Source organism: Paroedura picta, chromosome 18, assembly GCF_049243985.1.
Source record: "Paroedura picta isolate Pp20150507F chromosome 18, Ppicta_v3.0, whole genome shotgun sequence".
Classification (NCBI taxonomy): domain Eukaryota; kingdom Metazoa; phylum Chordata; class Lepidosauria; order Squamata; family Gekkonidae; genus Paroedura; species Paroedura picta.
In genome coordinates, this window is record NC_135386.1 from 2,330,964 (window position 1) to 2,358,678 (window position 27,715).

General features: G+C 51.0%; 2 protein-coding genes across 5 annotated transcripts in view; one reads left to right on the top strand and one right to left on the bottom strand.

Moving 5' to 3' along the window:
• Nucleotides 1-27,715, top strand: part of THSD4 (thrombospondin type 1 domain containing 4) — a 301,669-nt gene that overhangs the window by 256,933 nt on the left and 17,021 nt on the right. The window lies entirely within an intron of this gene.
• Nucleotides 137-27,017, bottom strand: CHRFAM7A (CHRNA7 (exons 5-10) and FAM7A (exons A-E) fusion). Of its 2 annotated transcripts, XM_077318360.1 has the most exons (10): nucleotides 26,478-27,016; nucleotides 22,871-23,010; nucleotides 16,616-16,660; nucleotides 13,947-14,056; nucleotides 8,295-8,374; nucleotides 6,898-7,065; nucleotides 6,368-6,562; nucleotides 3,667-3,753; nucleotides 2,487-2,596; nucleotides 137-1,888 (listed from the first exon to the last, which is right to left on the bottom strand). In XM_077318360.1, exons 1-10 carry the CDS (start codon nucleotides 26,530-26,532, stop codon nucleotides 1,373-1,375), a joined length of 1,506 nt encoding a protein of 501 aa, XP_077174475.1. In that variant the 5' UTR covers nucleotides 26,533-27,016; the 3' UTR covers nucleotides 137-1,372. The 2 variants fall into 2 exon arrangements, with proteins under 2 accessions (XP_077174475.1, XP_077174476.1); XM_077318361.1 differs by lacking the exon at nucleotides 22,871-23,010 and having other exon boundaries at nucleotides 1,160-1,888; nucleotides 26,478-27,017.

The following is a 27,715-nucleotide window of genomic DNA, read 5'->3' on the forward strand; positions in this document are numbered from 1 at the left end:
GGGCCTGGGGGTTCTGTGCTGAAATCCGCTCTTCCTTAAAGCTTCTGGGGTAAGCCTTGCTTAAATCGCTTTCCTCTAGCCCCAAATTGTTCGTTTATATAAATTGCTCTTTTCTGTTGCTGCAGATGAGCCTCAATTTATGTCCCCTTCTCCTTATGCTGGGCCCAAAAAGCATCCACCATGCTCTGTTACTGGGCCATCAGCCCGTTTCAAATTTGGGAGAAAGGCCCTTGGATTCGAGAGAGAAGCCAAGACTGTGAATCTGAAATTGTTCTGACGGTCGATAAGTCCAGGACTGTTCAGTTCTTTTAAGTTGGTTATGGTGGCTGGACCCAGAAGCAGCAGCTGGTGATTTCTCTAGGGCAATACAGTTAGATTTGATTTCCTTCTCTTTTGTTTTCCTGCTGGGCAAGCACTAACTCTTTAATGGGAGACTGAAGGGAACGGCAAACCGGGAAATGTTGCAGCAACATATTCCATGCCTAATTCGTATATCAAATGGTTTGGGGGCTCAGGACCCAACTCCCCTAGCAGGGAGCCAATTAAACCACGTTGAAAATTTAAAAGACTCACTGGACACAAACCCCTCTGAAATGAATTCCTGGTTTCTTTTCGTGCATGAGATTTCTTGGGATGACAGTCAGGTCCGACTGCGTTTGGCTTTGTTATGGCCTGCCGGGGATCAATTTTAACACCTGCTCAGGGGATTTCTAAAGCCTATTATCTCCGCGTCCGAAAATTTTAAAAGCCACAGGCCTTGATCCGGCTAGGGGCTACATGTAGCTAAGCCAGCTTGAGGAAATTTGAGTGCAAGCATTCAAGAGCCATGAGGTATAAGGTGAACAGGCTCCACCCCATGACATCAGCTCCTAGTTCAATCTCATTGGCTATCTAGTATTGTGATCTCCTCCCATTCATTATGGGATCCCTGACTGGCTGTACCATGAAGCATGGCTTCACACACCACTGGCTTAGACTTGTCCTCCGTGACCTCCTGACAGTGACTGGTCCTCCTGAGGCCTTCAACTTCTCCTAACACGAGTGTCCTTTCCAGGGATTCTCGTTGTTCTCATAATACGACTCAGTTTAGTCATTTTTAGCTTCTAGGGAGAGTTCTATCAGTAGCAGAACCAATGATGCAAAGAGGATGCAAATGGACTTAATTTAAATAATTTATTCCCAGCCCCAAACCTGGTGGGTGCTTGAAAGATCGTTGCTGGACTATACATACTATTCCCCCGCCCTTTATATTGTCCTTTTGTCACACAAAACATTGCACCCACACATCCCATATATGCCCCGTACCCTCTGTTGCTACGTAACCTCTTCTTTTTTGAGCGCCGACATTTCGCAAGCCCGGGACTGCGGCGGGTCAAGCAAAATCCTTAGAAACGGCCTCTACAAAATTGGGGGCGGACATTAAAATACCAATCGTACAAATGATCGTGAAGACCGAAAAGGCCATCAGGCACAGGCGGTCCACCACGGACGCGGCGAACTTCCACTCGTTGCAAATAGCTTCCGCCTCGTCCTGGTCTCGGAAGCGGTTGGCGATGTAGCGCACCTCCTCCAGGATCTTGGCCAGGTCCGGGTCGGTTTCGGAGGGGTGTCCGCTGTGAAGGAGGTTGTCCTCGTCCGTGGTCGAGCAGGTCATCCGCCCGCAGATCACCCCGGAGTCAGTGGTAGGGGTGCAGTGGACCCCTTCGAGTCCTCGGAAGCCGATGTAGAGCATGTTGCCGTTGCTGGATTGCTGGCCGCTCACGGTGTTCATCTCCACGCTGGAAAGGCTGCACCGCCGTTTGTGTTGGCAGGCCGGCCGTACTTTGTCTTCCCCGGGTCTCTTCATCCGCAGGAACCAGGCGCACCAGTTGAGAAGGATGATTCTGGTCTGAGGAGACGGGAACGTGCATTTTTACATGCAGCAAGTGACACGTAATGAATCTTCTCTGAGACTTGCCTAGTCTAAACTCTTTGCTCCAGATTCCTCCTGTTTATCTTCACAAGAACGACCCCATGAGCCGGGCGAGGGTCAGTGATACAGCGAAGGGCAGCAAGCTTTCGTGGCAGAGTGGTTCTAACCACTCCCTACCTATCTCACGCTGCTTTTTTAACTTATAACCTAAGCAGACTACTAAAATACGGCAGAAGCTAGCCCCCGCTTGAATGGCTGCAAAACCCTATCACAGATTCATCAAATTTCACAGCTCAAAGAGTGATGGGTCTGCTATTATTCTCTAATATTATCTTCTAATACAAGAGGAAATGTCACCGCACGATCTGTATATTGGAGCAAAGGACAGATTAAAAGATTTCTAGGCAAAGAGCTTTGCTAATTCTTGGAATGACTATGATTACGAGAACAATTCGGAACTCAGCTGGCCTCCTAGTCAACCAGCTGAGGTTAGTGTGGGGAAGGCCCCCAGAGCTGATTTGATTCTCCGATCCAAGGGCTGACCCAGAGAAGCAGGGCTGCCTTCAGTCCTTACCCATTTGGGCATTTTCCCTCCTTCTGGATCGTGGTGGTGATACTGCAAGACGATCACGGTGACGACAACCGAAAGGCCAACGATAATCATAGTGCTGGCAAAATACTGGGCTGGGGAAAGAGACACAGAAGGAGAGCGGAGAAGGTCACGAAGAAAAAGCATAGATTTACGCTTCGTTTTATTTCAAAGATTGCCTGTCGCCTAGGACTGTCCTGCGTGTTCCCTGATTACAATATTTGGGTCGAAAGGGCCTTTCCAGTCAGGGGAATAGGGCTGGATCCACATATCCTTTTGTGAACTGAGCAGCAAAAGCTCTCCCCCTGCCACAAATCTTTACGGAGCTCCTGGTCTCTTGCGCATGTCTATTGTTTCCTTTTGCCAGGCTGATCTGTTACCATAATTTTTCATTCAGAGGGTAGCCGTGCAGCCTGGCAGTGGTTTGGAGCCCCATAGCACCCTAGAGAGCAACTAAGTTTGGGTGGCATGAGCTTTTGAGGGTCAAGCTATTGCATCAGTTGCCCTATCCAGGGTGACGGGGTCTCAGTTGTTTGCATCTGCCCATTTATCCCCAATTTTGACAGCTTTATCCTGTACCTATAAGGATGGACTGGCAATTCCTATTTCATCAGGTTCTCGTTTTAATTCCTCTCAGGTACCGCAACTGGGAATGTGTCTGTCTATTAGCCTTTGAACTTGATATTTTTATTTCCTTTACTATGTACACACACACACACACACCGAGCATTCAACTCAAATTAATGACAGCCTTATGAGCTTAGATTGTGATTTCCGCAAGGCCCTAGTATCCAGTGAATGTCATTATGCTGCATTCTAGTCCGTGTCTCTGCTTACAGATGTGGTCTGGTAACTCATGTCTGACAAAGTGTGCTGTGAACCCAAAAGCTTACACATTGAATAACCCTTTGTCGGTCTAAATCATGCTCCTGGACTCAAACGTATCTGAAAAGCTGAACTTCCTATTGGTCCGTAATGATTTTTCAGCTTGCTACTTTTCTGCCACTTTATGGTTGAAGTTTGACTCGGTGGTTTAACTTGCACTGGCGTCCGTGGCCTGGTCAAACCGCACAAATATCCACCCCCAAACCTGCATTATTGTGTGGTGGCAGTGCCCGTCAGAAACAAAAGAAGCCAACTGGAAAGAAACATTGCCTCTGCTTACCTATTAACGGCACTGAATCTGAAGTGGCTGGCATAATTTCCGCCACCAGAAGCATAAAGACGGTGAGGGACAATAAAACTGTAATCCCTGGAAAACAAACAATGTGGTACAGAATTAGAGCCAGGGGATCTCTGGCGAGGGAAACAGACTGGAAATATCACCCGCCGCATACTCATGACAATGTATTTTCTTGCTCCTTTGCACTATTTGACTAATTTAGAGCTCAGCTTGAATCAGCTACGGGTGATGTGGGGAACTGTAAAGAGTATCCGGGAGGGGGGTATATTTTGATTGGAGGAAGAGGGTTCAACTCTTTTCCTCCGCCCATTTCCTGTATTGTGCTCAGCCTGAAAAAGAATTGTTGGTAGAGGTCCTGGTTTCTGCTAATGGCAGGCAAACTCCCAGTCAATATGGCCCCTACCAGTGTTCAGCTGGTCAGCGGGTGGAATCAGGCCAGCCAAATTGAGGGGGGGGAATCTTTATCACCATGCCATTATGTCACATCCAGCAGTACCTGGAGATGCCAGCACTACACCAGGGCGAAGCTCTGTCGTTCACCCCCAAATTCTACTGAAACCATTGAATTTGAGGGCGAGTGCTAAAATATTGTCCTGGTGCAATGCCAGGGCTCATGGTTCATAGCAGAAGTGATGTTGTCACGCAACACTGAAGACAACTCCCCCCCCCCATCGCCCACCAGTTTCCAGGCTAGGCTTGGTGACCCTCACTGGTTTTTATTTATTCAATACATTTTTAGCCCATTCTTCCTTTACGGAGCTCTGGGTGGTCTACTCTACACAGTCTCATCAGGAAAGCAGAAGAGCCCTGCTGGATCAGACCAAAGAACAGCCGAATTTATCTTAGGCGCAGACCAAACTAGTCGAAAGAGGGGGAAATATGGGAAAGACAACACCCGGCCAGTCTACAAAGATGCGTCATTCGGATCTCTTTTCAAACCCCCAGCCTCCAGGATAAACATGCTCAATTCTTGCAATGAATGGCCAGTCCTCGTGGTCACGAGAATTGCCGTGGCCAGCCCCTGGATCCACTCAACTTCATGCTAACGTTTCTTGACAGAAATTGCATTGCGCAGAGCACGCCTGGGGGTCGCTTGCATGGAGGGGAATGCCTGTGCGAGCCAGCCAGCTGGCCGCTTCATGCCGCACGGCGACCATAAAATATTTACTCAGCGGCCATCTTTAGAATCCCGTTGGCGGCGCAGAAACGTCAGGGAGGAACTGGAGCAAAAGGTTCTTGTTATGATGGCTGGCATCTTCCGGTGGAAAAGGTTTATTTGGAAAGAGCTCACGGCTTGTTTTTTTTTCCCTTTTTGCCGCATTGCAAAGAGTTACCCCTGGCTCTCTCCGCTTTGCATCGCTCACCGCTTGCACTGTGCCAATTTGGAGCGGCGGAAGGTGCCCTTTTTGCCAAAGGCCTTTCTGCTGCCACCCGTAAAATACTTGCTTAAAAAAAAAAGAATCTGAACGGAGCAGCTCTTTAGGAGGTGGGAAATCTTGGAGAATGGGGAGGGACTGTGTCTCAGGAGAGCCGCCTTCTTTTTTCATTGATCATTTCAGAATGCTTTTAAGAACATCAGAAGAGCCCTGTGGGATCAGACTAGTAAAGGTCCATCTAGTCCAGCATCCTGTCTCACACAGAGGCCAACCAGTTCCTTCGGAGGACCAACGACAGAGCTGAGGCCTCCATAAGAACATCAGAAGAGCCCTGGTCTTCTAGAAGCCAACTAGTTCCTCTAGAGGGTCAAAAGAGGCCAAGACCTCTCCCTGATGCTGCCTCTGGGAATCAGAGGTTTAGTGCCTCTGGATGTGGAGGTTCCCCTCAGTCACCATGGCTAGGAGCCACTGATCGACCTACCCTCCATGATTCTATCTCATCCTTTGGCAATCCTCCTCTGCCAAATGTTGGGTTGCCACCTCTAGATTGGAACATTCCTGGAGATTTGGGGAGTGAAGTTTGGGGAAGAGAGGGACTTTGCCAGTGTATGATTCTGCAGGGACCGAAGGAGCTGATCTCTGTCGTTGTGATTTCAGGAGATCTCCAGGCACCCCTTAGAAGTTGGCATCCCCAGGCAAACGACCTCCCAAATTTGGTATTCCTCCCTTCAAGGAGGGTCTCTTTACATTGCTGAAGACCGAAATTGAAGGCAACGAGCTGTGGTGTGACTAGAATTTATGGTGGCGCTAATATGATGAGAGCAGGCAAGAAGTTAATCATGATAAAATATAACCAGATAATATTACGAGGTGATGTGAAGAATTAATCTTCTCGCTTTTTTTTTTTAAGGCCAGGAGAATGCTGGAAAACCCAGGATACTTAGCTTGAGGTATTCCATTCCTGGTTCAATTTTCAGAGGGGGGCAATTAGGAACCTGGGAAGACTCAGGTTCCAAGGGAACCCTCGGCTATGAAAGCTTGCTGGGTGACCTTGGGTCAGACACAGACTCTCACAAGAACATCAGGAGAGCCTGGGGACCATCCCAGTCCAACATCCTGTCTCACTCAGTGGCCCAACCGGTTCTTCTGGAGGGCCAAGCAAAGGCAAGCCACCTCTGTTCCTCTCTTGAAGTCCCCCAGGGGCTCATTGTAAGTCATTTGCAACTTGTTGGTGCTTTTCCACCATCTACCCCCTCTTTGTTCCACTGTCTGAACTGAGAGGGACATTCAACCTTTCCTTAGTTTACCTAATGAGATTTTCTCCCCGGAATCTGCCGGCAGGAGGAACACCAGGAGGGCCAGAGCGGAGATCAGAACGCACGGAATGAGGAGGTTGAGTCCGTAGTACAGCGTCCTTCGCCGCATCGTCACGGTGAAAGTCACGTCGGGATAAGGCTCTTTGCAGCAGTCGTAGAACGATTCCGTCCTTTTCCCAGGGACTCCTGTGGTGGGCGGGATGGAAGGAAGAAGGGATGTTTATTCCGGAGCAGACTCCTTTTGGCCTTAGTGCTCGCGCCATGAGGTGGAAAATGAAAAGGGAACCCAATCCCAGCCTTAGAAAACAAATCAGGAACACAAAGGTTGATCAAAAGTGAAAAAAGAAGATAAAATACAGATTTATTATTAAGTGCACATTAAGATTAAAAGCAACATTAGAACACAGGACAGCCTGAGCAATATTGCATGTACAGACTCAGTGGCTGCACATGACATGGCCATAGGCCAAATGCGTTGCAACCCAGAGGGTATGTTGAAGACCGCAGTCCTGAAAGCATACCTACTAAATCCCACTCGCCATTCGAAATATACCCCGATGTGTCAGCCTCTTGCATTTGCAGGTCCAAGGACCACCCGCCGTAAGTCCAGGAGCCGAATTTCAATTTGCACTTCTGGACGTCGAAGGGAAACCAGCGGACGTCTATTTCGCACGAGCTCTTGAAGATCCCTGGGGTCAGAGTTTAAGACAAGAAGACAGGCGGACGTTTCACAATCTAGAAATAGCCGGACAGAGAAATATGCTCCACCCTCTGACACGGCCGGTAACCAATCTCTTTGAAAGGGTCATGAGTGTGCCGAATGGGAAACAAAAGTATCGATAATTGCATGTTTTCTGACTCAACTTTGGAGGAATTCCAGCGGGATGATCACTTGCCCCAAATACAAAGAGTCTTGTGTGCCAACCCATTTATCATTGCAAAGTTTTCTCAAGCCAGCAGCTACTTATTTAGATTCTGTGGATGCCAGCCTCCAGGTTGCACCTGGAAATCTTCTGGTATTACTGTTGCTCTCCAGACGACCAAGATCAGTTGGCAAACCAGTTCCTCTGGCGCTCCTAGCATTGGATTCAGAGGTTGACTGCCTCTGAATGTGGAGGTTAAGAGCATAAGTCTATAAGAATGTCAGAAGAGCCCAGCTGGATCAGACCAGGGAGGGTCCATCTAGTCCAGCCTCCTGCCTCACACAGAGGCCAGCCAATTCCTCTGGAGGGCCAAGAACAAGGCATAGAGACCATTCCTCCTTCAATCTGTCTAATCCCCTTTTAAAACCATCTATGCCTGTGGCCATCATTACATCCCCAGGCAGCAAATTCCACATTTGAATCCCTCATTGAGTATTTCCTTTTTCCCTTCTTGACCCTCCCGTCCATCAGCTTACTTTACAGCGCACGGAGGGAGGAGGAGAGGTTTGTCAACTCTTGGCACCGTTTCCCCGTTGGCTGCCTTTGGAGCCAGGGTTGCATTGCCGGAAATACTGCCAGCCAGCGAATCCGCTCTCCCCCGTAACCCGCAATAAAACCAAACGCTTAATAATACTCCACTCCGCTATTAATAAACATAGTTTAACCCGTAATATGGTATCTCATTTTGGGAGTGCGGCGACAAATGAAAAATGGCACACACGTACGTCTCCCGTTCAGCTCCGCAGCTGCTTTCACGAAACAATTTCTGCAGAAAAAGCATACTCAGAGGCTGCAAGGCAGATGAAATATTGTTTTACGCAGCATCCAATAAGGGATCCCAGTCAGCTGCGAACCATCAGCTTGCTCTCAGTATGACCAACTGGCAATCATGTTCCCATCAAATTTCTCAGCAGCACATTTCTGCACATCCTCTCTCAGCAGCACATTTCTCAGCATCCTCTGCAATGGACACCTTGCCGGCGTCTGCTTCTTACCTGGCGGGAGATACTGGCAGTAGCCCGAAGAATTCACCAAGACATTCGTGTGGAACGTTGCGTCAAAACGCTCATCAGCACTGGAAGGAAGAATAAAGGAAAGGGGAAATTATACTCTCTAGTTTTGTGTGTGGAGGGGGAGTATTTTGTGGTCAAATAGCCCCTTTCCACGGTTGAGAACCATTTTGAACATCAGATCTGCTTCTAAAACAACACACCACTTATGTGCCTGTTCGGGGATGATCACTCTCCCATAATACTGGCTTGGCTACATATTTCATATTACGAGTTTCCTGTGTTTGCCATGTGATTAATAATCATAGTCGTAATAATAGTTGGGTTTTCTACTCCACTTTTCACTATTTTTGTTTATTTATTTATGATTATATTTATTGACCACCACTTCTGGTATATGCCTGTTCGTGGTAGTTTGCATCGTTAAAATCAGTAATTAAATGTTTTAAGTATCAGAAGGAGTCTCAAAGTGGCTTCCAATCTCCTTCCTTCCCTCTCCCACAACAGACACCCTGTGAGGGAGGTGGGGCTGAGAGAGCTCTGAAATAACTGCTCCGTGAGAACAGCTCTAGCAGGACTGTGACTAGCCCAAGGACACCCAGCTGACTGCATGTGGAAGAGCAGGGAATCAAACCTGGCTCACCAGATTAGAGGCTGCCGCTCTTAACCTCTTAACACCAAGCTGGCTCTCTGGTTGTTACATCCTATTGATATCATGGTGAGAAAAGCATAATGCTCTGTTTTGTTTCCCCCCGAAAAAGAGACTTTGGAAAGCAGTACGCATTTATCGAGCGCATGCATAACACTAAACCATTTTAGAGGAAGCCAGGATTGATTGATGAATAGTTTGCAAACAGAGCTAAGAGCTCAGCTCCAAAGGAATCAGGTTCCCCAGCTGTTGCTCTCTGGTTTCTCAAGTAGCGCACAGAAGGGCTGCCGATGGCCTGCTTAATATATCTGTCCCTTGCTCGGCAAGACTCGCATCTGAAATCAGAAGACATCTGCCGCCAGAGAAAGCTGGCCTCTCTGGCATGGCAAGAGGCAATTCGCTGGCCAGGCACTGGTTTCCTTCTCAGTTCTTTCGAGCGACCGACATCAAGGGAGATGACAGGATGCGAAGTCATTTCCTGTCCGAAGTTCAGGGTTTCCAGAGATCAGGCCAGTCTGGGAGTCTGGTCCAAGAAGTCAAGGTTTTCAGGCTTCAACATATAGCTTACACTGCATACAAACCCCACAAGGTCCTTGAAAGGTTTTATGGTTAAATCCCATCTGCTCAGTCTCAGTCCTGCAACAACTCATCCTTACCCTCAGCAGGGAACTGACATCTAGCCATAAGGCGAGCACTTCTCCTTTTAGCCTGCAGCTGTGCTCTAAGCCTGTGCCTCTCTAATGGTGTGGGTGACCCTGGAAGGCTGAAAAGAGGCAACTGCCTTTCATCCGCTGGATCAGAGCTGGGGAGTGAAGATGACTCCTGGGCTGCACGTTTTGGCATGCTTGCACCTCCTCCTCTTGTTTGGCGGCTTCTGCTGCCTCTGGCCTGGCCTCTTCCTCCTCGATGGCCAGGGAAGCAACACCTTCGGTGGTATTGACATTAAAGCAAGCAACTGGTTGGGACACCGAACGATTAGTCTTCTGCCGGGAAGGTGGGGCAGCAGGGTAATTGGCCCCCTTTTGATACATGGACCGCGCAAGCCCTGACTTCCCCCCCAAACACAATAACGAGGCCTGACAAGCAGATGCGGCTGGCACAATGAACTGCGGCGCAGGGTTCGCCAGAACAATTTAACTCAAAATGCACCGCCGAGGGAGACAGAGAGAGGTTCTGGGCGCACACAGGAAGCAAAGTGGCTTTGACAGGCCAGGGAGAAGGAAGACTCAGGTGGCCGACAGAAGCCCTGTCTTCTGGGCGGACAGCTAAAGCAATATTATGAGTCAATCCCGCCTACAAGGGACCCATTAATCATCCGGTGGACCAGCGGGAGGAGCGCGGCTGTGGCTGATGTCTCGTCGGCTCCTCCGCGTGCGTCTTTGAAACAAAAAAGGGAAGCTCTCGGAGGGGGAGAAAGAGAGGCGGGCAAGCTGGCTTCTCTGCCGTCAGCAGGGATGCGTTTAATCAGTGGACACATGGCGGAGAGAACTGAAGCTTCTGCCAGGCCACCGGGACAGTTGGGGGCCGCCATTCATAAAGACCAGAGAGGCAAAGTCAGGGTTCTCTGCTCCATATGCTGACCAGGGGGAAGGCATGGTGCAAAACCAGGATCCCTGATGGTTTAACCTTTCAGGGCAGGCTCGGCATCCCGAGGCACAGGACACAGAAAGATGCAAGGCTTGCCCACACAGCGGAGGTGGCAGGGGGCGGGTGGTGTCTCTCCAAAATGGGAGACCTGGCTTCCTTAGCAGATAAACTATGGCCTCGCTCAGTATGGGGCTAAACAATAAGCCGTATTTCACTGCGGCCAAGAGAAGCCAGCACCTAGTGGTTCGATAATCCTACGACGGACCCGTGAAGTTTAAAAAATGCATTTAAAAATGCAAAGTTTAAGATGTCGGTCGATGCCCACAGAATGCCGGACGTGGGAATTTCTCAACCTGACAACCGGTGCCTCTTGGCAGAGCCCAAGGGGACGTGCTCCTCCGTATGCGGCCCTGGGAACGGAGCCCTAATCCCTCTTGACAGATGAAAGCGGATCATCAAGCATCCTGCTCTTGCTATCTGTGGTGCAGGCAGCTTTCCTGCCATGTTGAATAAAAGGAGCGTTTGATCTCCAGTCTGTCCAAAAAGGAAATTCGGTCCAGAGGGTCAGGTGCCAATGAAGGAAGAAGGAGCTTCAGCCACCACCTGGCACCGCTGATCTCACACTCCTAGGCAGCAGGCTGCGGTGGGCAAGGGAGGTCCTGAGTCACGCAGGACAGTCCTGAAAGTGTCCATCATGGCTCCCCAACACAGCCCAACTTTTCACCAAAGAGCAGCACATGGCATTATGCGGCCCCCAGCTCCGTCCATGGGCTTCAGGCCAGGCGAGCTGTGCGAGGGACCGTGAACCAAAGATGGCGTGACCTGGGAACATCCAGGCACACTGTCGAGCTTAATCCTCCTCCCCAGCGCAGGAATATCCCCTTCTTGCGCACGGATCCGATGGCCGGCGCTGTGAGATAAATAGGCACAGACAGCCGTGAATGCAAAACACCCTTTCGAGTGGCAATTTGGCAGTGGGCGCAGCGGGAGACCCGGGAACTTCTGAGAGAGGACCGCGAGCGCTCTTTAGAGATTTGCATGTTGTTTTAGAGCGGAGAAAAGGATCGCCCTTTGTAGTTTCCCGGCTCCCCCGCAAGCAGGATTGTGAGAGTCAAGGATGGAACGAGCAGCAACGGGGGTTCCTGATGAACTCCGGCTTCTCTCCAAATCGTAGGGCCCATTATGGATGCTCTTTCATCTAGCGCTGCGCAGATAAACACCGAAAACACTTGAAATAATGACTTCCACCCTCCTGTGTGAAGGAAAGCAGGGGTGTGCTTTTGGCTGTTTCCGGCCTGAATGTGTGTCCTTTTCTGCCTCTCCGTGTCTTCCCAGAGTTTATTATTGGTTCGCCAGGTCGGTTTGGTGTTGATTCGGCCCTTTGAAATGGGCCTTGCGACGTCCTGTTCGTTGCCCGAGTCGGTTCGGGCCAGGGTGGCGGCTGGTTCTCGGGTTGGATGCTTGAGATTCTCGGGTTGGACCTTGGTGCAGATTGTCCAGTCTTCCAGTTGTCATGCTTGCAGCTAGCAGAGGTTACATGCCCGTCCTGAGGGGTAGCCTACACAGAACATCACCCAAAGCTGCCCACTCTGAGGTGGGAAAATGGCAGGCGATTTGAGGGTTGCCTTGTGCCTTCTTGTCTCTATAAGCACATTTGGTTTAAATGTTGAGGATAAGGGTATTTCTGGGTTATGCAGCATGTTTACTGAAGACTCAGCGCAAACAAGCTCTGCCAACTTACCTAAAATTATGGCTCCGCAAATGTCTTTATTTATCAGATGGTGTGTGTGTGTCTGGCAGCCAGGGGAGGGTTGTTCAGAGGTGCTTTGCCATTTCCTGGCTCCACGTCATGACCCCTGGTGTTCTTTGGAGGGACTACCACCCAAATCTTTGGAGGCGTCCCACTGAAATGCTTGGCATCCAAGGTCTGACGGGATCAGGCTAGCGTGAGCGGCGCTGTGCAAAACTAGTTCCTTTATCAACCGTTTTGGTGACTCAGCTGAGTTTATTGATTTATTTATCATATTTCTCTACCGCCCTCCCCTCAGGCCCCCAGAGGTTTAGCTTGACAGGCTCAGACATGTCTCTTGACCCCTTTGACCGTCTCCTGTTCTGTGACCTTTTACATGGTTTCCGAAACCAACCAAAACGGACATCAAGTTCTACATTCAAGATATGCGCTCTTCCTAATGGCCTTAACCTGATCAATACGCTCCCTTGCCTATCAACAACTTGGCTGGAAGCAGGAGAGGCGGGCACTGTTTGGGGGATCCCTGCCCTAAAATATCTGTCATCGAAAAGGTGCTGCAATTTTTTTTGGGGGGGAGACATTTTGCCCTCTAAAAAACCGCCCAAAAGAATTGTCAGTGTGCAATCAGCGCACTCTGTATAAATTACGGAATTCTTATCATCTCACCAGCTTTGAGATTGGGGCCATTTGGAAAATAGTTTTGTCTGTGTGTGTGTCGGAGGCATTATTAGGGGCTAATGAGATTTCCTAGTTCACAAACGAGATACATATTTATTAATCCCCTTTCAATCTCTTCAGGCAACGGCTGCTGTTGCTATTAAGGAAGCGACGTTTCCAGGATAGATTTGAATTATGTGGAGTGAAGAAGAAATTAAGTGCTTCCTTTGCCTTCCTGTTTCCTAATGAAATGTGCCTTCGTAATTAAGACCGCACTGAAAGAGCATTACGATGACACCAGTAATCCCGTGCCATTAAAGGACACATTGGCGCTTTTGGGCAGGGATATTTCTTTTCACACGTTAGCAGGGCCATCGGAAGCAGAGTAATTATGGTTGCCAACTCTGGGTTGGGAAATTCCTAGATATTTGGGGGGGTGAAGGCCAGGGAGGTCAAGGTTTGGGGGGAAGGGGAAGCGATCTCAGCAAAGTAGAATGGCATGCAATCAGCCCTCCAGAGTCCTTTTGACAGTGTGCCAAATGCACCACTGTGGCTTCCCTTCTTTTAGGTGCCAGAATTATGCCTGTTTCTTAAAGACCTTTGTCCAGCTCTTCCCATGCAGAAGGAGAAAAGGAGAGCTTGAGGCCTGGATCCAGAGCAAAACTTCCACTTGGGCACAAGAAGAACTACAGCAAAAGCCTGTGGTGTTGCTATTCCCACTGGCATTTCTGTTTGCGCATGGTCACGCAACCCCTTTCCAGTCCCTGTTATGGATACGGAGGGAGGTGTTTGGTGCTGGCCAAGATCTGGCCTGAGCGGAACTGCACAGCTTCCGCTTGTGCACCGGAGGATCCAGGCCTTCATCCGCACCGGACCTGAGGGTGTGTCCGTTTGCCACTCTGTCCCTTTTCTTCCCACACACCAAAGAAAAAAAACGGTCTCTCTGTCTGTCTCTCTCTCTGTCTCTGTCTCTCTCTCTCCTGTGCATGCCTACCTGTTGTATAGAAGGATGTCGGGTTTCCATATTTGGCCGTCAGGAAATCGTACGTTCTTCACGCCGGGGTAATCGGACATATTCCACTGTAGATAATAGTCAGTCCAGTACTGACAAAAGAGGGAAATGGTTTGATTATCCTTTTCTGCTGATAATACTCTGCTCAGCCGGGGGGTAATGTGCAGGTTGACTTGTCTCCACCACCACCACCCCCAGCCATTGGGGTCCTGTCATCAGAGTGTACAATGCAAGAGGCCAGGGTTGGAAACTCGACTTTCCACTTTCCAAAACAGCCATCTTCTCCAGGGGAACAGATCTCAGTCACCCACATAAATTATGATCCCAGGAGATTCCTTGCCACCACATGGAGGCTGGCAACCCGGTGCCATCCCCAAATCCCAACCCCACCCCGAAATCGGCAGGAATCCCCCCAGACTGGAGTTGGGAACCCAGGGAGGGCCGACATTGAAAACACGAGGCTTGCATTATTTTCCCAACCCTCCACACGCGCCCAAGAGCGTCCGAAAGGAATTTCAATATGTTTGTGGCCATCTCGAGCAGAAAATTGGAATATAGCAGGGTTTTTAAAGCCTGTGCGTCCGCTCCAATTACATCTCTCTCCAGAGTCGTAACGGGTAGTCCCTCTTTTTAGCGAGGAATGATTAAACTGTAATAACCGATTAGAAACGTCGGAGGCCGGGTTGCTGAAAGCCCCTCTCTGCTGATAAGGCTTGCGATCAAATTCCCTTCTCCAAAAGAACAACGTCCATCTATGACTAGAGAAATGCTTCTTGCTGCAAATGATTTCCCCCCTTTTAAAATTTCTCTTTCCTTAGTCATGGAGAGGGACATTTTAGGAAGCGTTAACGCTTCAAAGAAGACGACTCAACAATGCAACCTGGTTTTTATGTGTTTAGGTAGTCATACCCTGCCTCTCACCCCAAAGGATACCCACAGTGGCTCAGAGCATTCTCCACTTTGTTCTCCCAACCACAACCCTGCGAGGGAGGCGAGGGAGGGGAGGCTGAGAGAGCGTGCCTGGCCCAAGTTCACCCAGGAAGCTTCCTGGGGCAGAGAAGGGAGTTGAACCATCTTTGTCCTCTCACACTCTTCACATGGCCCTCCATGGAGACACATATTTCAACACAGTGACCTGCCAGTATCTATCCTATGCTATGTCACTCCAGTCTAAATCCCTTACTTCAGATAGGCAGAGAATTGCATCGTAAGAGACTGAAGGGAGGGAGGGGGGGGCTCCACCCCCCAAGCAAAGAACTTTTTAAAATCAAAAAACGAAAGCCAAAGACTTTTGTCACAGACCTACTTTTGAGTCCGGCTTTAAATCTGGCCGGTCGGGGGCCGCGTTAGAGCTCCGAGACACGCCGATTGCGCCTGACAGTTTTAATGCCCCTTGAAACAGCTTGTGTTAAACGCTCCAGATACGCCTGCCTTATTTTGGCAAAGACCATCTTTGCTTTTGAGATTTCCGAGAGATGTCGGGGAACTGCGGCCTCTATCCTTTGTCAGCGGTGCATGCAGAGGATTGGGGAAATGGCCCGCTTTGGAGGTTGAATGGCACTTTGAAGCTCCTGTTTATTTATTTATTTATTGAGGGAACTTTTTTTTTTTCAACCCACCTAAGGGAAAGCCATGAGCCTCTTGTGGTGCAGAGTGGTAAGGCAGCGACATGCTGTCTGGAGCTGTCTGCCCATGAGGTTGGGAGTTCAATCCCAGCAGCCGGCTCAAGGTCGACTCAGCCTTCCATCCTTCCGAGGTCGGTAAAATGAGTACCCAGCTTGCTTGCTGGGGGGTAAACGGTAATGACTGGGGAAGGCACTGGCAAACCACCCCGTATTGAGTCTGCCATGAAAACGCTAGAGGGCGTCACCCCAAGGGTCAGACATGACTCGGTGCTTGCACAGGGGATACCTTTACCTTTACCTTTAAGGGAAAGCCAGCCCCAAAGTCAACTGCAATTAAAAATGCAGCATGCGAATCTCCCAGCAACCTAATTGCATTCTTAAAAACAATTGAGGTCTTGTGTGGTACTGAGAGTGTTGTACTATTTTATTTATTTTGTGTGTGGAGGGAAAGCCATGGCTCAGGGGGAGGGCCTCTGCTTGGCACGCAGAAAGTCCCAGGTTCAATCCCCGGCATCTCTAGCTAAAAGGACCAGGCAGGAGGGGATGGGGAAGGCCTTGACTTTAACTGATGTCTTTTACACTTTCTCCAACTTTCACTGGACTTTCTGGACTGGCAGGGCTGAAATAATTTGCTTCTGGAGCTTTTGCAGTGAGGCCGATGCCTCTCCAGAACAAATTGAATTAATATCCCCGTCTGGAGAGAGGCTGCGAATGCCACTGACTGGGAAAGATTGGAGGCCTCTGCTCCAAACCATGGCAAGGGATCAAACAGAAAATAAGCCGCTCCTTCAGGGGAACGCTTTCTGCCACAACAGAAACCATCTGGACAGAATCTCCGAATGCCGGCTGCCAGCTCTGAGCCATGCAGAATGCCTCTGTCAATCCCGTCCCCCCTTCTGCTCCAAGAATGAGCTTACAAAAGGGCGTGATTGTGTAAACACCCCCAAAGTCACCCACAAAAAAGGGTTGGGGGACCCTGCTTTAGGGTGACAAGGCACCTTCTCTGGTTCCTTTTTGAAAACTCACCATGTGCAGCCAAATGTTGGTGGTTAAGACCTGGTTCTTTTCGTCCTATGGGAGGAAAGAAAGGCAACAAGTCAGTAGTAAGAAAAGCTGGAACTGTCGCAGACAGGTGAAGCACTAAGTCTTTTAAGCCCAGCGTTCAACCATCTCAGTTAGAAGGTCTCTATGTTCAAATCAAAGTTGCCGTTCTTTTTTGCTCTTGCTGCTGCCTGTCTGTTTTCACTCTCCAAAGCAACTTACAACCCCCTTTCCCTTCCTTTCCCCACGAAAGACGCCCAGTGAGGCAGGTGGGGCTGAGAGAGCTCTGAGAGAACGGCTCCGGGAGAACAGTCGTATGAGAACTGGGACTGGCCCAAGGCCACCCAGCTGGCTACGTGTGGCAGAGGAGTGGCGTCTCCTCTGGGGAGAGAAATGGGGTAGAAAGGACATTAATTGATCTGATTCGCCATAGGAGGAAAAACATAACAACATCTGAAGAGCCCTGCTGGAACAGACCAGTGACCCATCCAGTCCAGCCTCCTGCCTCACCCAGGGGCCAACCAGTGCCTCTGGAGGGCCAGGCACAGGGCAGAGAGGCTGAGGCCTTCCCTGATGTTGCCTCCTGGCTCTGAGACTCATAGGCTGACTGCCTCTGAGCATGGAGGTTCATGTGAGTCACCATAGCTAGTCTCTATTGAGTGTTCACTGCTGCACGAATCTGTCCAATCGAGGGTTGCCAGCTGCAGGCTGGGGGGAAAGCTGGAGAATTTAGGGGTGTGGCCTGCAGAGGGCGAGGCTTGGGGAGGGGAGGGACTTCCATGGGCTAGAATAATTCCCAGTCCACCTTCTAAGCAGCCACGTTCTCCGGGGGAACCGACCTCTGTTGCCTGGAGAGGAGATGCCATCCCAGGAAATCCCAACCAGAGGTCGGCCCTCTTAGTCCAAGCCCTTTTTAAGCATGCCGATTTGTCCGTGGCCATCACTACATCCTCTGGCACTTTAATTGCTTCCTGTGTAAAGGATTATTTCCTTTTGTCCATCCCGGAACACTTCTTTTCTGCGTCCACTGCACCTGTGAGTCTCAATAGGAACGGCGCACCAATCTGGAGGGTTGGCCTTGCTGTTTTCTTGCTAGCTAGCGCCAGCATCCCAGGCAAATGGTGATTTAGGAACCCAGGTGAGGGCGGAGTCCCTTCTCTCACTAAAGCTTTGCGCCTGGATGTCACGCCAAAAACAACCACCCGTTAGTCACAATCAGTGCTCAGCTTCCTAGGAGGCTTTTGTTAACGGCTTCATAAAGGTGTCGGCTGTAACTGCCGGAGATTCAGAGCGAGGCCACACCGCCGTTCTTCCCGAGCCACACAAACATCTGCATAATGCATCACCGGCCGGAGCATCTGGACATTAAACGTCCGAGCGCATCGAGATCCTGCACACAGAGGGCATAAATCCGTACGGTGAGCCCTCAAGCATACGCCTGCTGGGACCGCCGGTAATAGGCTCATCGATTTGCCCCCAAGCTGGACCCCGGTCCAAATTGGAAGGAATGGACCCGACGGAGTTCTTTACAGGAGCAGTCTTTCAAAGGGGACGCGGTTTTAAATCAAAGGGAAGCCAACGCTCCTTTCCTACTCTGCTGGATCGAAACCCCGAGTCCCCGACGTGCAAATTAAACGGGAGTGCCCCCAGACCTGCAGACCAAAGCACACGCAGAAACATTTCACTGTTTCGCCAGACAACCTGGCTTCCCTTGCAAACAGGAGCGGCGGATCCTTCTCCTCCTCGCAGAAGTGAAGGGCTGATCTTTTGCCTGACGGATCCGGCACGCTCTTTATTCGGCGGGAGATGCTCCACGACCCAACGTCTGTCCTTTTGTTTCCTGATGAAGCCGTCGGAGAGGCAGCCGAGGGGAAACAAGGCTCCCAGAAGCAGACCACCTGCCAATCTTTCCCTCGCTGCGACGAGGAACGGCCAGAAGCCCTCCAGCGGAAGGCCTGACGAACCACTGGCGGAACATTGGCCGGGGCAGGAATTTTGAGCGGCTGGATAACAACCACTCGGAAGAAGGGCTTTTGGGGGAGAGATTCAGGGGGCTGAAGCATTCAGAGGTTCCAATAAGCCTAATGCCGGTGGATGTTCAGTGTGGAGGGGGGCAGATCTTCCGCACCCTGGCCTCAACCAAAGACCTGGCGGAAGAGCTCCGTCTTTCAGGCCCTGTGGAACTGCGCAAGCTCCCACAGGGCCCTCAGCTCCAAAAATCCCAGTATCACCGTCAATGCTTATTGCTGGACAAGACTTCAGGCCATGCACCCAAATCTCCAGGGATTTCCCTAGAGTTGGCAACCCTGGCCACTGCCTTAGACTGGCTAGGATGCCTTCCGAGGTTCCTAAAAACATTTCTCTTAACTTGCCAACACTCCACAACCCCCGCCATGAAAACTGTCAGCACTTATTCAACTTGACAGCAAATATATTTTAATATTAGGGAGGAAAATAACCTACAAACGTGAGGTCTTGCAGGTCAATGCAGTTCCTTAATTTATTGGCACTTGTTAAGCTTTCCACGACTTGGAAATTTATACCAACGTTCTTGTTCTACAAAGTCAAGGCATAAATCTCCGGAAAGGTTGTTTGGGGGGGGGCAGGGGTTGCCTCCTTTGGGCGCTGCATTAGACAGTTTGGGAGATTTGTGAAGGATTTCCCCTCATGCCGATCGTCACCGCTACAGATCTCCGTTGCTGGAGAAGCTCTCTCTTCGACCGCTGTGTGTACGGTCGAAACAAATCAAAATAGCCCACTTGGCTTAATCTTAATTGGATCTTTTTCTGTCTCTCTTTTTTTTTTCCACCGATGCGCCACAAATTACCTACTTATTAGGGAGTAAGAATAACCAAACAGAATCTCTGGAAAGAATATTTGCGAGTCTAGCCAGAGAACGTGGAAGCGGATAAATCCACGCTGCATTGCTTTGCACTACTTCCCTGATTTTCAGGCCCAAAGGTTTCAATTAATTATGTCAACGTGTTGACACAAATCGAATGTTAAATTCTTCACTCGGGGAAGAGGAACAGAAAAGTCACAGCGGTATAACGTTGTGTCGGTGTAAAGCATCCCGGCGGGCTGAAGAGGGCTCTTCTGATGTTCTTTGGTAGGCCTCAGCCTCTCTGCCCTGTTGTTGGCCCTCCAGAAGAACTGGTTGGCCTCTGTGTGGGACGGGATGCTGAACTAGATGGACCCTGTTCTGATCCAGCAGGGCTCTTCTGAGGTTCTTGTCAGAGTCTTGGCCTTTCTGCCCTGCAGTTGTACCTCCAGAGGAACTGGTTGGCCCCTGTGTGAGGCAGGATGCTGGACTAGATGGACCACTAGATGGTCCAGCAGGGCTCTTCTGATGTGCTTAGCATGCCTAACGCGTGCATGTCGAAGATGATGTCTAAACCATGGATTTTCAGATCCACATTCCTGATTTCTGGACATTGTGTATGTTAGGTAAGACATCCTATTTGTCTTTCCACATTGTGGTGTTTTCTTCTTCTTCTTCTTCTTCTTTCCGTTTTTGATTTCACGGATGGTATCCTAAGGTGCCCCACATCCGTTGGCTGAGTTGACCATGTCTCCGGCAGAATGACAAGCTAGATATTTAGAAAAACGAAAAGACAAATACGGATCTGCCGAGCATCTCTTGAAATGTTAATGAGGAGTGTTTTCTCCCTCTCTCTTCCTCTCTGAGTGACGGAGAGCGGCTGCAAAAGAGAGGAGGTAGGAAAGACAGAGAGAATCTGATTTTCCCTCCCTACAACCCACCTAGAGAAAGCAAACAACCAAAAGGACAATGCCAATTTGATGAGATTCCACTGGGGTGACGGAAAGCAATGGAGGCTCTGCGGAAGTTTGGTAAGCAGCTTACATCTATCTTCTGGGTGCCGGTTTCAAAACACGCCTGCCCTTTATAACTTCATTGGATGCACTTGTCCAGATGTATTTATTTCTTCCTCTTCTTTCGGAAGTGTGGTATTATTTTTGGCGGTGGTGGTTTTGACAGTCCTCGACCAGGAGGGCAGAGAGCAAATCTGCCTGTGGAATTTGGGGGGGGGGGTTGTTTGCCATTGGGAAGAAGGCAAAACCACAGACAAGCAGAATTGAAGAAGAGATGCAGGCTGTGGGAAGCCAGAAGTGACATCCTGTTGCTCCAGGAATCACCCATCAACTCTGCAAGGAAGAAAATATCAGGAAGTTCCTACTCTAACTATGCTAAATGCACATCTCCTCCACTGCCCCCTGCAGGATATTCTTTGTGTGCTTTTGACTCATGCCCACGACAGGTCTTGCAGATTCCAACAGGCAGAGAGCATTGTTTTCGCCCTTGCCAGTGCAAGATACTCCATCCCACATCCCGCTCTTCACGTTTCTTGCTTCACGAACAGCTGTTGAGACTGTTCAAGCCCAGGAAGGTCTCTGAAAGGCTGGAGGTCAATCTTTAAATAACTGCAGTTAATTAACGCTGGATGGCACACATCGGTGACAGAGGACACAAAGTGGACAGGGGGGGAGGGGACCCTTCACGCCTCCAGATTGTAAATTCGGGCCTTCAGCAAAGATTATTTCACAGCTCGCTTCTCTCTCTCTCTTTTTTTTATCATGGAGGGGGTTCTTCCCTCTTTATGTGTTATTTTTTTATGTCCTCAGCCACGCTGTCGAATTCAGCCCATTAAACTACGGCCGTCTGTGACATTCTGCTGTAGCAAAGAATATACGAGGGTCGGTCAAAAAGGATGGCTACGAAATCCTGGGAAACCTGATTGGACAAAAATCTCGGAATGTGGGGCTCTGGCTTCCAGACACATCCTACAACTCTCTGACCCTTCCCGAAAAAATTCTGCACTCTTTGATTTACAGCACATCAAAACAGCAGGTTTGGCCTCCTTGGTGGACTCTAATCATGGTCCTTTTCAGGGTTCTTGGAGATCTGGGGACAAGCAGATGCCTGAAGGGGCAAGATCAGGGCTGTAGGGTGGATGGAGTCAGGTTCCCCAATAAAATTCCAGTGGTCCATCTAGTCCAGCCTCCTGTCTCACACAGGGGCCAACCAGTTCCTCTGGAGGGCCAGCAATAGGGCAGAGAGGCCGAGGCCTTCAGAAGAACATCAGGAGAGCCCTGCTGGGTCAGACCAGGGGTCCATCCAGTCCAGCCTCCTGTCTCTCTCAGTGGCCAACCAGCTCCTCTAGACATCCAACAACAGGACAGAGAGGCCAATTAATTACAGTGTTTGGAGTCGGGAAGGTTTCTTTTCCTCGCTAATCCAGCCACCCTACTGCTGATTTTTAAAGCCTAGAGGATTGGCCGGGATGGGGGGGGAGGTGTCATTGAAACTCTCCGTTTGACCAGCGAGGGGAAGTGCTCCTGTGCCTTGCGATATGCGTTTGGAATCACATGCGGTTGAGCTCCAGGGCCATCCGAAGCCTTTGAAGACCTGACACTCCAAGAACGGCTCCAGCAGAACAGACAGAAAGCCTCCTCGGCCAATTTCAACTTCAAAGGCGCCTTTCAGCACGTTTTTTTTTGGGGGGGGGGGGATAGTGTTCCTTCTGCCAGCCTTAATCGCCACTAGCAGTCACAAATGGCAAAATGCAGAACTAGCTCAGAGGGGGGCTCATAAATAAACCGGCCATCTATGCATAGGGGTTAGGAGCACGGACTTCTAATCTGGCAAGCCGGGTTTGATTCCCCTCTCCTCCTCCCCATTCAGCCAGCTGGGTGACCTTGGGCTAGTCACAGTCCTGCTCAGAGCCGCTCTGAGCGGTCAGGGCTCTCTCAGCCTCACCCACCTCACAGGGCGTCTGTTGTGGGGAGAGGAAAGGGAAGGCGATTGTGAGCCGTTCTGAGACTCCTTCTGGAAGAGAAAAGCGGCACAGAAGAGCAACTTAGGCCAAACCTCTGACTTCCCTCTTATGTGGCCGATCCTCCACCCAGGTCTCTGTGAGGACAACATGGTGTGTGAGAGAGCTGTGCCATCAAGTCACGGTTGACTTACAGTGACTCCTCTTAGGGTTTTCAAGGCGAGAGACGGTCCCTGGCGGCCTGCCATTGTCTCCCCTCGGCTACCATGAGGGTCTCCCTTCAAGTATTAACTAGGCCTGACCTAGCTGAGCTTCCGAAATCCGACTTACCCCAGCCTGGCTTGGGCCGTACTTGGGCCGCCGGCCCTGTGGGGAAAAGCCCACCCAAGGTCTTCCCGCTCGGACACGAGAGAAGCAACTGTTGAACGGAGAAGCAAAGACTCACCACATCCATGATCTGCATGAGACTGAGGCCGAAAGAGACGGTGAGCGGCTGGGAGTCATTGACCACTGGCCTTTCCAGTGGGTTGTAATTCTTCAAGAGCTCTTTGTAGAGTTTCCTCTGGAATTCGCCTTGCAAGGACACTGGGGACACAGAAGACGGAGGAGAGCATGAGAAGAATGGGGCAACCAGGTGATGGAAGAAGGCCTCCGAAAATTCACCCCCCAAAGTAACCTTTTGAAGGACAAGGAATTAATTCCGTTTGGAGTTGCACCCGATGAGATTCAACAGCTTGGACGGACCGGACAGCTCTCCGATGCTTTTGTATTGCAGTGGCTAAGAAGACAATTTAATCCTTCCCGGCTAAGCGCAGAGGGGAAGCTCTGGAGAGAGCATCGTGCACATTCATCCAAATAATTTGGGCTTTTCCAGCAAAAGACAGGACTGGAGGAGAATGACTGACAAGGCTGGCTGATGCCAGAATGACCTGTCAAGATCCATTAGGCTTCCAAATTCAGCCTCCTAATATAGCACCGCCATCCCCGAAATGTTACCCACAGAGGTCTGGACAATGTTTCTTCCGCCAATAATGTAAAATCTTTCAGTGGTATTGAAAGCGAACGTCGTTACAGGGAGGGAAAGTTCTCTTTCTGAAATTCACATTTTTTAGGTATCATGACTGACTCCTCTTATTCTCTCTGTCTCTCGTTTTTTTTTGTTGTTGTTTTTTTAATGAGTTTCTCTTTGGTTTCTCTTTGGTTTCTCTTGGAAGAGAAATCAGTGCACCAGCATGTAACTTCGGCCTTTGCCATTTGATATGACCAACCACCAGGGGGTGCTCTAGCAGAAGGATTGGAAGGGGTGGGAAAGACAGAGAAATTCTGATTGGTTTTCACAGAACCCTTCTTCCCGCCCACTCGTCTTTTCCAAATTTCGCTGTTGATCAAAAGGGAATCGATTGGAAACTGGCTCCAGATGGCTAAAATGAAGGAAGGCGACCGATGGCTGGATGCCAGGGAGAAAGTGGGCGAAATGGAATTAAAAGCGTTTCTCTGAACAACGCTACCTGAAGCCAACCACCGAACCACCCAACTGACACTGGCTCTCCAAGGCTGAAAGCAGGGCCAAATTCTAATCTGGCTACAGAGATGAACAGGAGGCACCTGGGAAATGTCAGCGGCTCAGTGGCAGAGCCTCTGCTTGGCACGTAGAAGGTCCCCCCAAGTTCTGTACCAACACCTTCCGCAGGGACGTACATCAGGCCATCCACAGTGGAGTTACGCCCCTCATAGCCCCAAAGTCCACAGGCTACAAAGGATTAACTCTGCCAGCTATGATATTCTTCAAAAAAATAATGGCTAAGCAATCAGCTGGTATCGGGCGCGGAGCCAACCTGCACCGTAATCAGAACTAAACTACGCTTTCAACTAGCGTCATTACCAAGTTCCTCCCGAGGGACCCGGGACTCAGCCGCGGAAAGTGGCGGGGAACGCCAGGCGCTAATCAGCCGCATTCTTTATGGCTTTATGGATTTCTTTTATTCGGCTTTGATGGGTGCTGCTTCGGGCCGGGTTGTTCCTGCACCTGAAATGCTTCAAACGGATTGGGTCTAGCAGCAGGATGCAGGGATGTGAGACTGGGAGAGAGACCGGCCTGCCTTGTCCTGGACTTGCACTGGGTTTAAAGGAAGGGGGCCCTCTGCAAATGGGGGGAGCAGAAATGACAGTTCTGTGGTGGAACAGGCTGCCTCGGGAGGTGGTGAGCTCCCCCGCCCTGTCAGTCTCCATGCAGTGGCCGGAGGAAGACTTGTAAGGGGTGCTTGAGGCTGATCCTGCATTGAGCAGGGGGTGGACTAGATGGCCTCTGTGGCACATTCCAACTGTACAATTCTGTGAACCAGATCCTTATTCCATCAAAGTCGGTATTGTCTACTCTGACTGGCAGCTGCTTCTCCAAAGTCTCAGGTGGAGAATTCACCAATCATCTTCTGCCTCGTCCTTTTAGCTGGAGATGCCGGGGATTGAACCTGGGACCTTCTGCCTGCCAAGCAGAGGCTCTGACCCCGAGCCAGAGCCCCAGTACTTGTGACCTCAAAGCTAGTCAGTTGAGCTTGGTCCCCTTTGATGGACAGGCCTCTGAGTTTGAGGGAGACCCAGCCGGGGCCTTCCAGTAGTCATGGACGGAATTGGATTCCCCTATTTTGAGTTCTACCCTCAGTCCAGATGTTATGGATATATCTTGTGGGGGAAATCATTTTCCCAGGCACCTCCTCTGCCCTGCCTTTAAGGCTAAATACACAAAGCTGGATTGGATGTAGGAGTGGATGGATGGATGGACGGACGGATGGACAGACGGACGGACGGACAGAAAGACATGTTCCCAAACCTTACATCAGTATTCCTTTGAATAAGACCAGAGTAATAACGGTGGTCTAAATAAACCCAGCTTGTTAATGCCTGGGGCATCGATACAGCCACAGTTAATCACTTCCACACCCCACCGGGTTTCCGTAAGAGAGCTGGGATCTTCTCTAGCTAGAGGCCTTCACAAAGTCTGTGTTTCACCAGACTCCCAAAGCTCCACAACTCGCAAGACCAGGGCAGGAAAGTCCGATTAGGGTAACGTGAGCTTTTGCGAGGAAAACTTCCGCTGGGGGCATCGTCTCCCCCACCACACCCCAGGACAGGATTCAGGTGAATTCCCTCCCCCCACTTCAGAAGTCTCCATCTGTCGTTAGACCCCCCAATGATCAGCTGAGCCAATTGCAACTTTTACCAAGAGACCTTGAGTGGCCAACGCCAAGCAGCACTCAAGTAACGCGTGGAGTTGGACGTTTCTGACAAAAAACTAAAAATGAGAAGGATATAAAGACCCAGCAGGTGGCAGTGACTGCAGGGAACGACTGGCTGTGACAGAAAGGCGCTCTGTGCGTGCTCAGAGTCAATCCTGGCCGTTGGCCTCTGAATCCCTGAAACGAGCCATCTTACCAAAAGAGGTTCTGAAACAGACCTCAGTCCCCGATCGCTTAAGCCTTCCCTTCCAACTCGGTTGAGAGCTGGGGGTCTGCTGGATCTGGGAGAGCCAGGTTCGAATCCGCGCTCTGCCCTGGGAGCTTGGGCCAATTACACCCTCCTCGCCTAGTCGGCTTCACGGGCTTGTTAACGGATTAAAACGACAGCGGCGATTCTGTCACGGGGGAGGGAAGGCGTCATGGTCCTGCCTTGTCAGATCTAAGCCGGGTCAGGACTTGGAAGGGAGACCCCCGAGGAAGGCTCTGCAGAGGCAGGCCACGACCAACCCCCTCTGCTTCTCCCTGGCCTCGGGAGACCCTAAACCAGCTGCACCTTGACTGCCGTCCACACACAGACCTCCTGGAAGGGAACGGGCGCTCTGTGCATGCTCAGAAACCCTTCCCTCTCCCTCCCGATCTCCCAGAAGCGGAGTCGCGGTGCAGCACCCCTTCCAGCCGGGGCCGGGAGAGGGCAAAGGGGGGGGGGGCGACAATCCGGGGGCTGGCGGAGAGAGATGGCGACCCCCGCCCCCGCCCTGGCCCCCCTCCCCGCCCTGGCCCCCCTCCCCGCCTCCCTCCCCCCGCCCCCTCGCCGCTCACCGTGCACGAAGCCTCCGGCTAGGATCAGCACCACGGACAGTTCCCGGAGCCCCATCCCGGGAGCCGCGCCCGAGGCCCGCAAGGCGCCGGCGCTCCGGCCCGGCTCTCGGGGCTGCGAAGTGGGGCTCCAGCCCCGGGCGGCGGGCGGGCCGGGGACGGGGCTGACCCTCGTGGGCTCGGAGCCCTCCTTCTCCCTCCAGCTCCGCCGCCGCTCCGGAATGCCCAAGCGCCTGGGCTGCGCCTGCCTGCCCGCCTGCCGCCCCCCCCTCCACGTGATGGGCTTCCCTCCTCCCGAGTAGATCCTACGGCGGTCCGGGGGGGGGGAGAGGGAAGGAGGGGGGCGGAGAAGTTGCCAAGAGGCGCCTGCGGGTTGCAGTAGCAGCAGCAGCAGCGGCGGCGGCGGCGTTGGGAGAAATGCAGAGCCTGGAGCCGGGCTGGCCGGGGCTTTATAGGGGGGGGGGCGCCCAGAGCGGCTCCCCCCTCCACCTCCTGCCCTCCCTTGGCCGGATCCCACCCACCCGGGGAGGTTCCTGCGGCTTGGCGGAAGCCCAGGCGGCGGCGGTGGCCGGGAAATTTGGTGGGGTGGGGGGGTTGTCTCACTCCCGAGTAGACCCGCATAGGCGTCCTTGCTTCCGAATTCACACACACAGCCTCTCCCCCCTCCCCCCCGAGAATCCGGTTTGGGAATTCGCCCTTTGGAAGGAGCTGGGGAGGCGGGCAGAGAGCTGCGTGGGGATTGGAGCTCTTGGCATGCTCAGAGGCACCGTCTTCTGTGGCCGCAAATTTGAAAGATAAGAGGTGGGCGAAATCCTTCCGCACATGTTGGATAAGGCAACGTCTTCAACGTGCTTTTGCGGCAATTTTCCTGTGCGGAACAGGAAAACCCACGTCAAAAGAGGATTGAAAGAGCATTATCCAACATGTGCAGAGGGGTCCGGTGTCGTGGTCTTTAGAGCTGGGGAGAGGTGGGTTCTAATCTTTGTCGTGCCATGGAGACAACAGGGTGGTTGTGGAGGGCTGGTATCTCTGCTACACTCCTTAAAAGAAAGGAAGCATTACAAAAAAGAAAAGCTAATGGCATATTAGAGTGTTGGCCTTAAAATTCAGGAGAACTTGAGGGGCAGCCTACTCCGCAGGGCTGTTGTGTCTTGGGCCCCAGTTGGGGAGAAAGTTGGGATCAAGAAAGAAATGACTTCCCCTTAAATTGTGAAGCAGAGCTTCCTGGGATCTGTGGGACA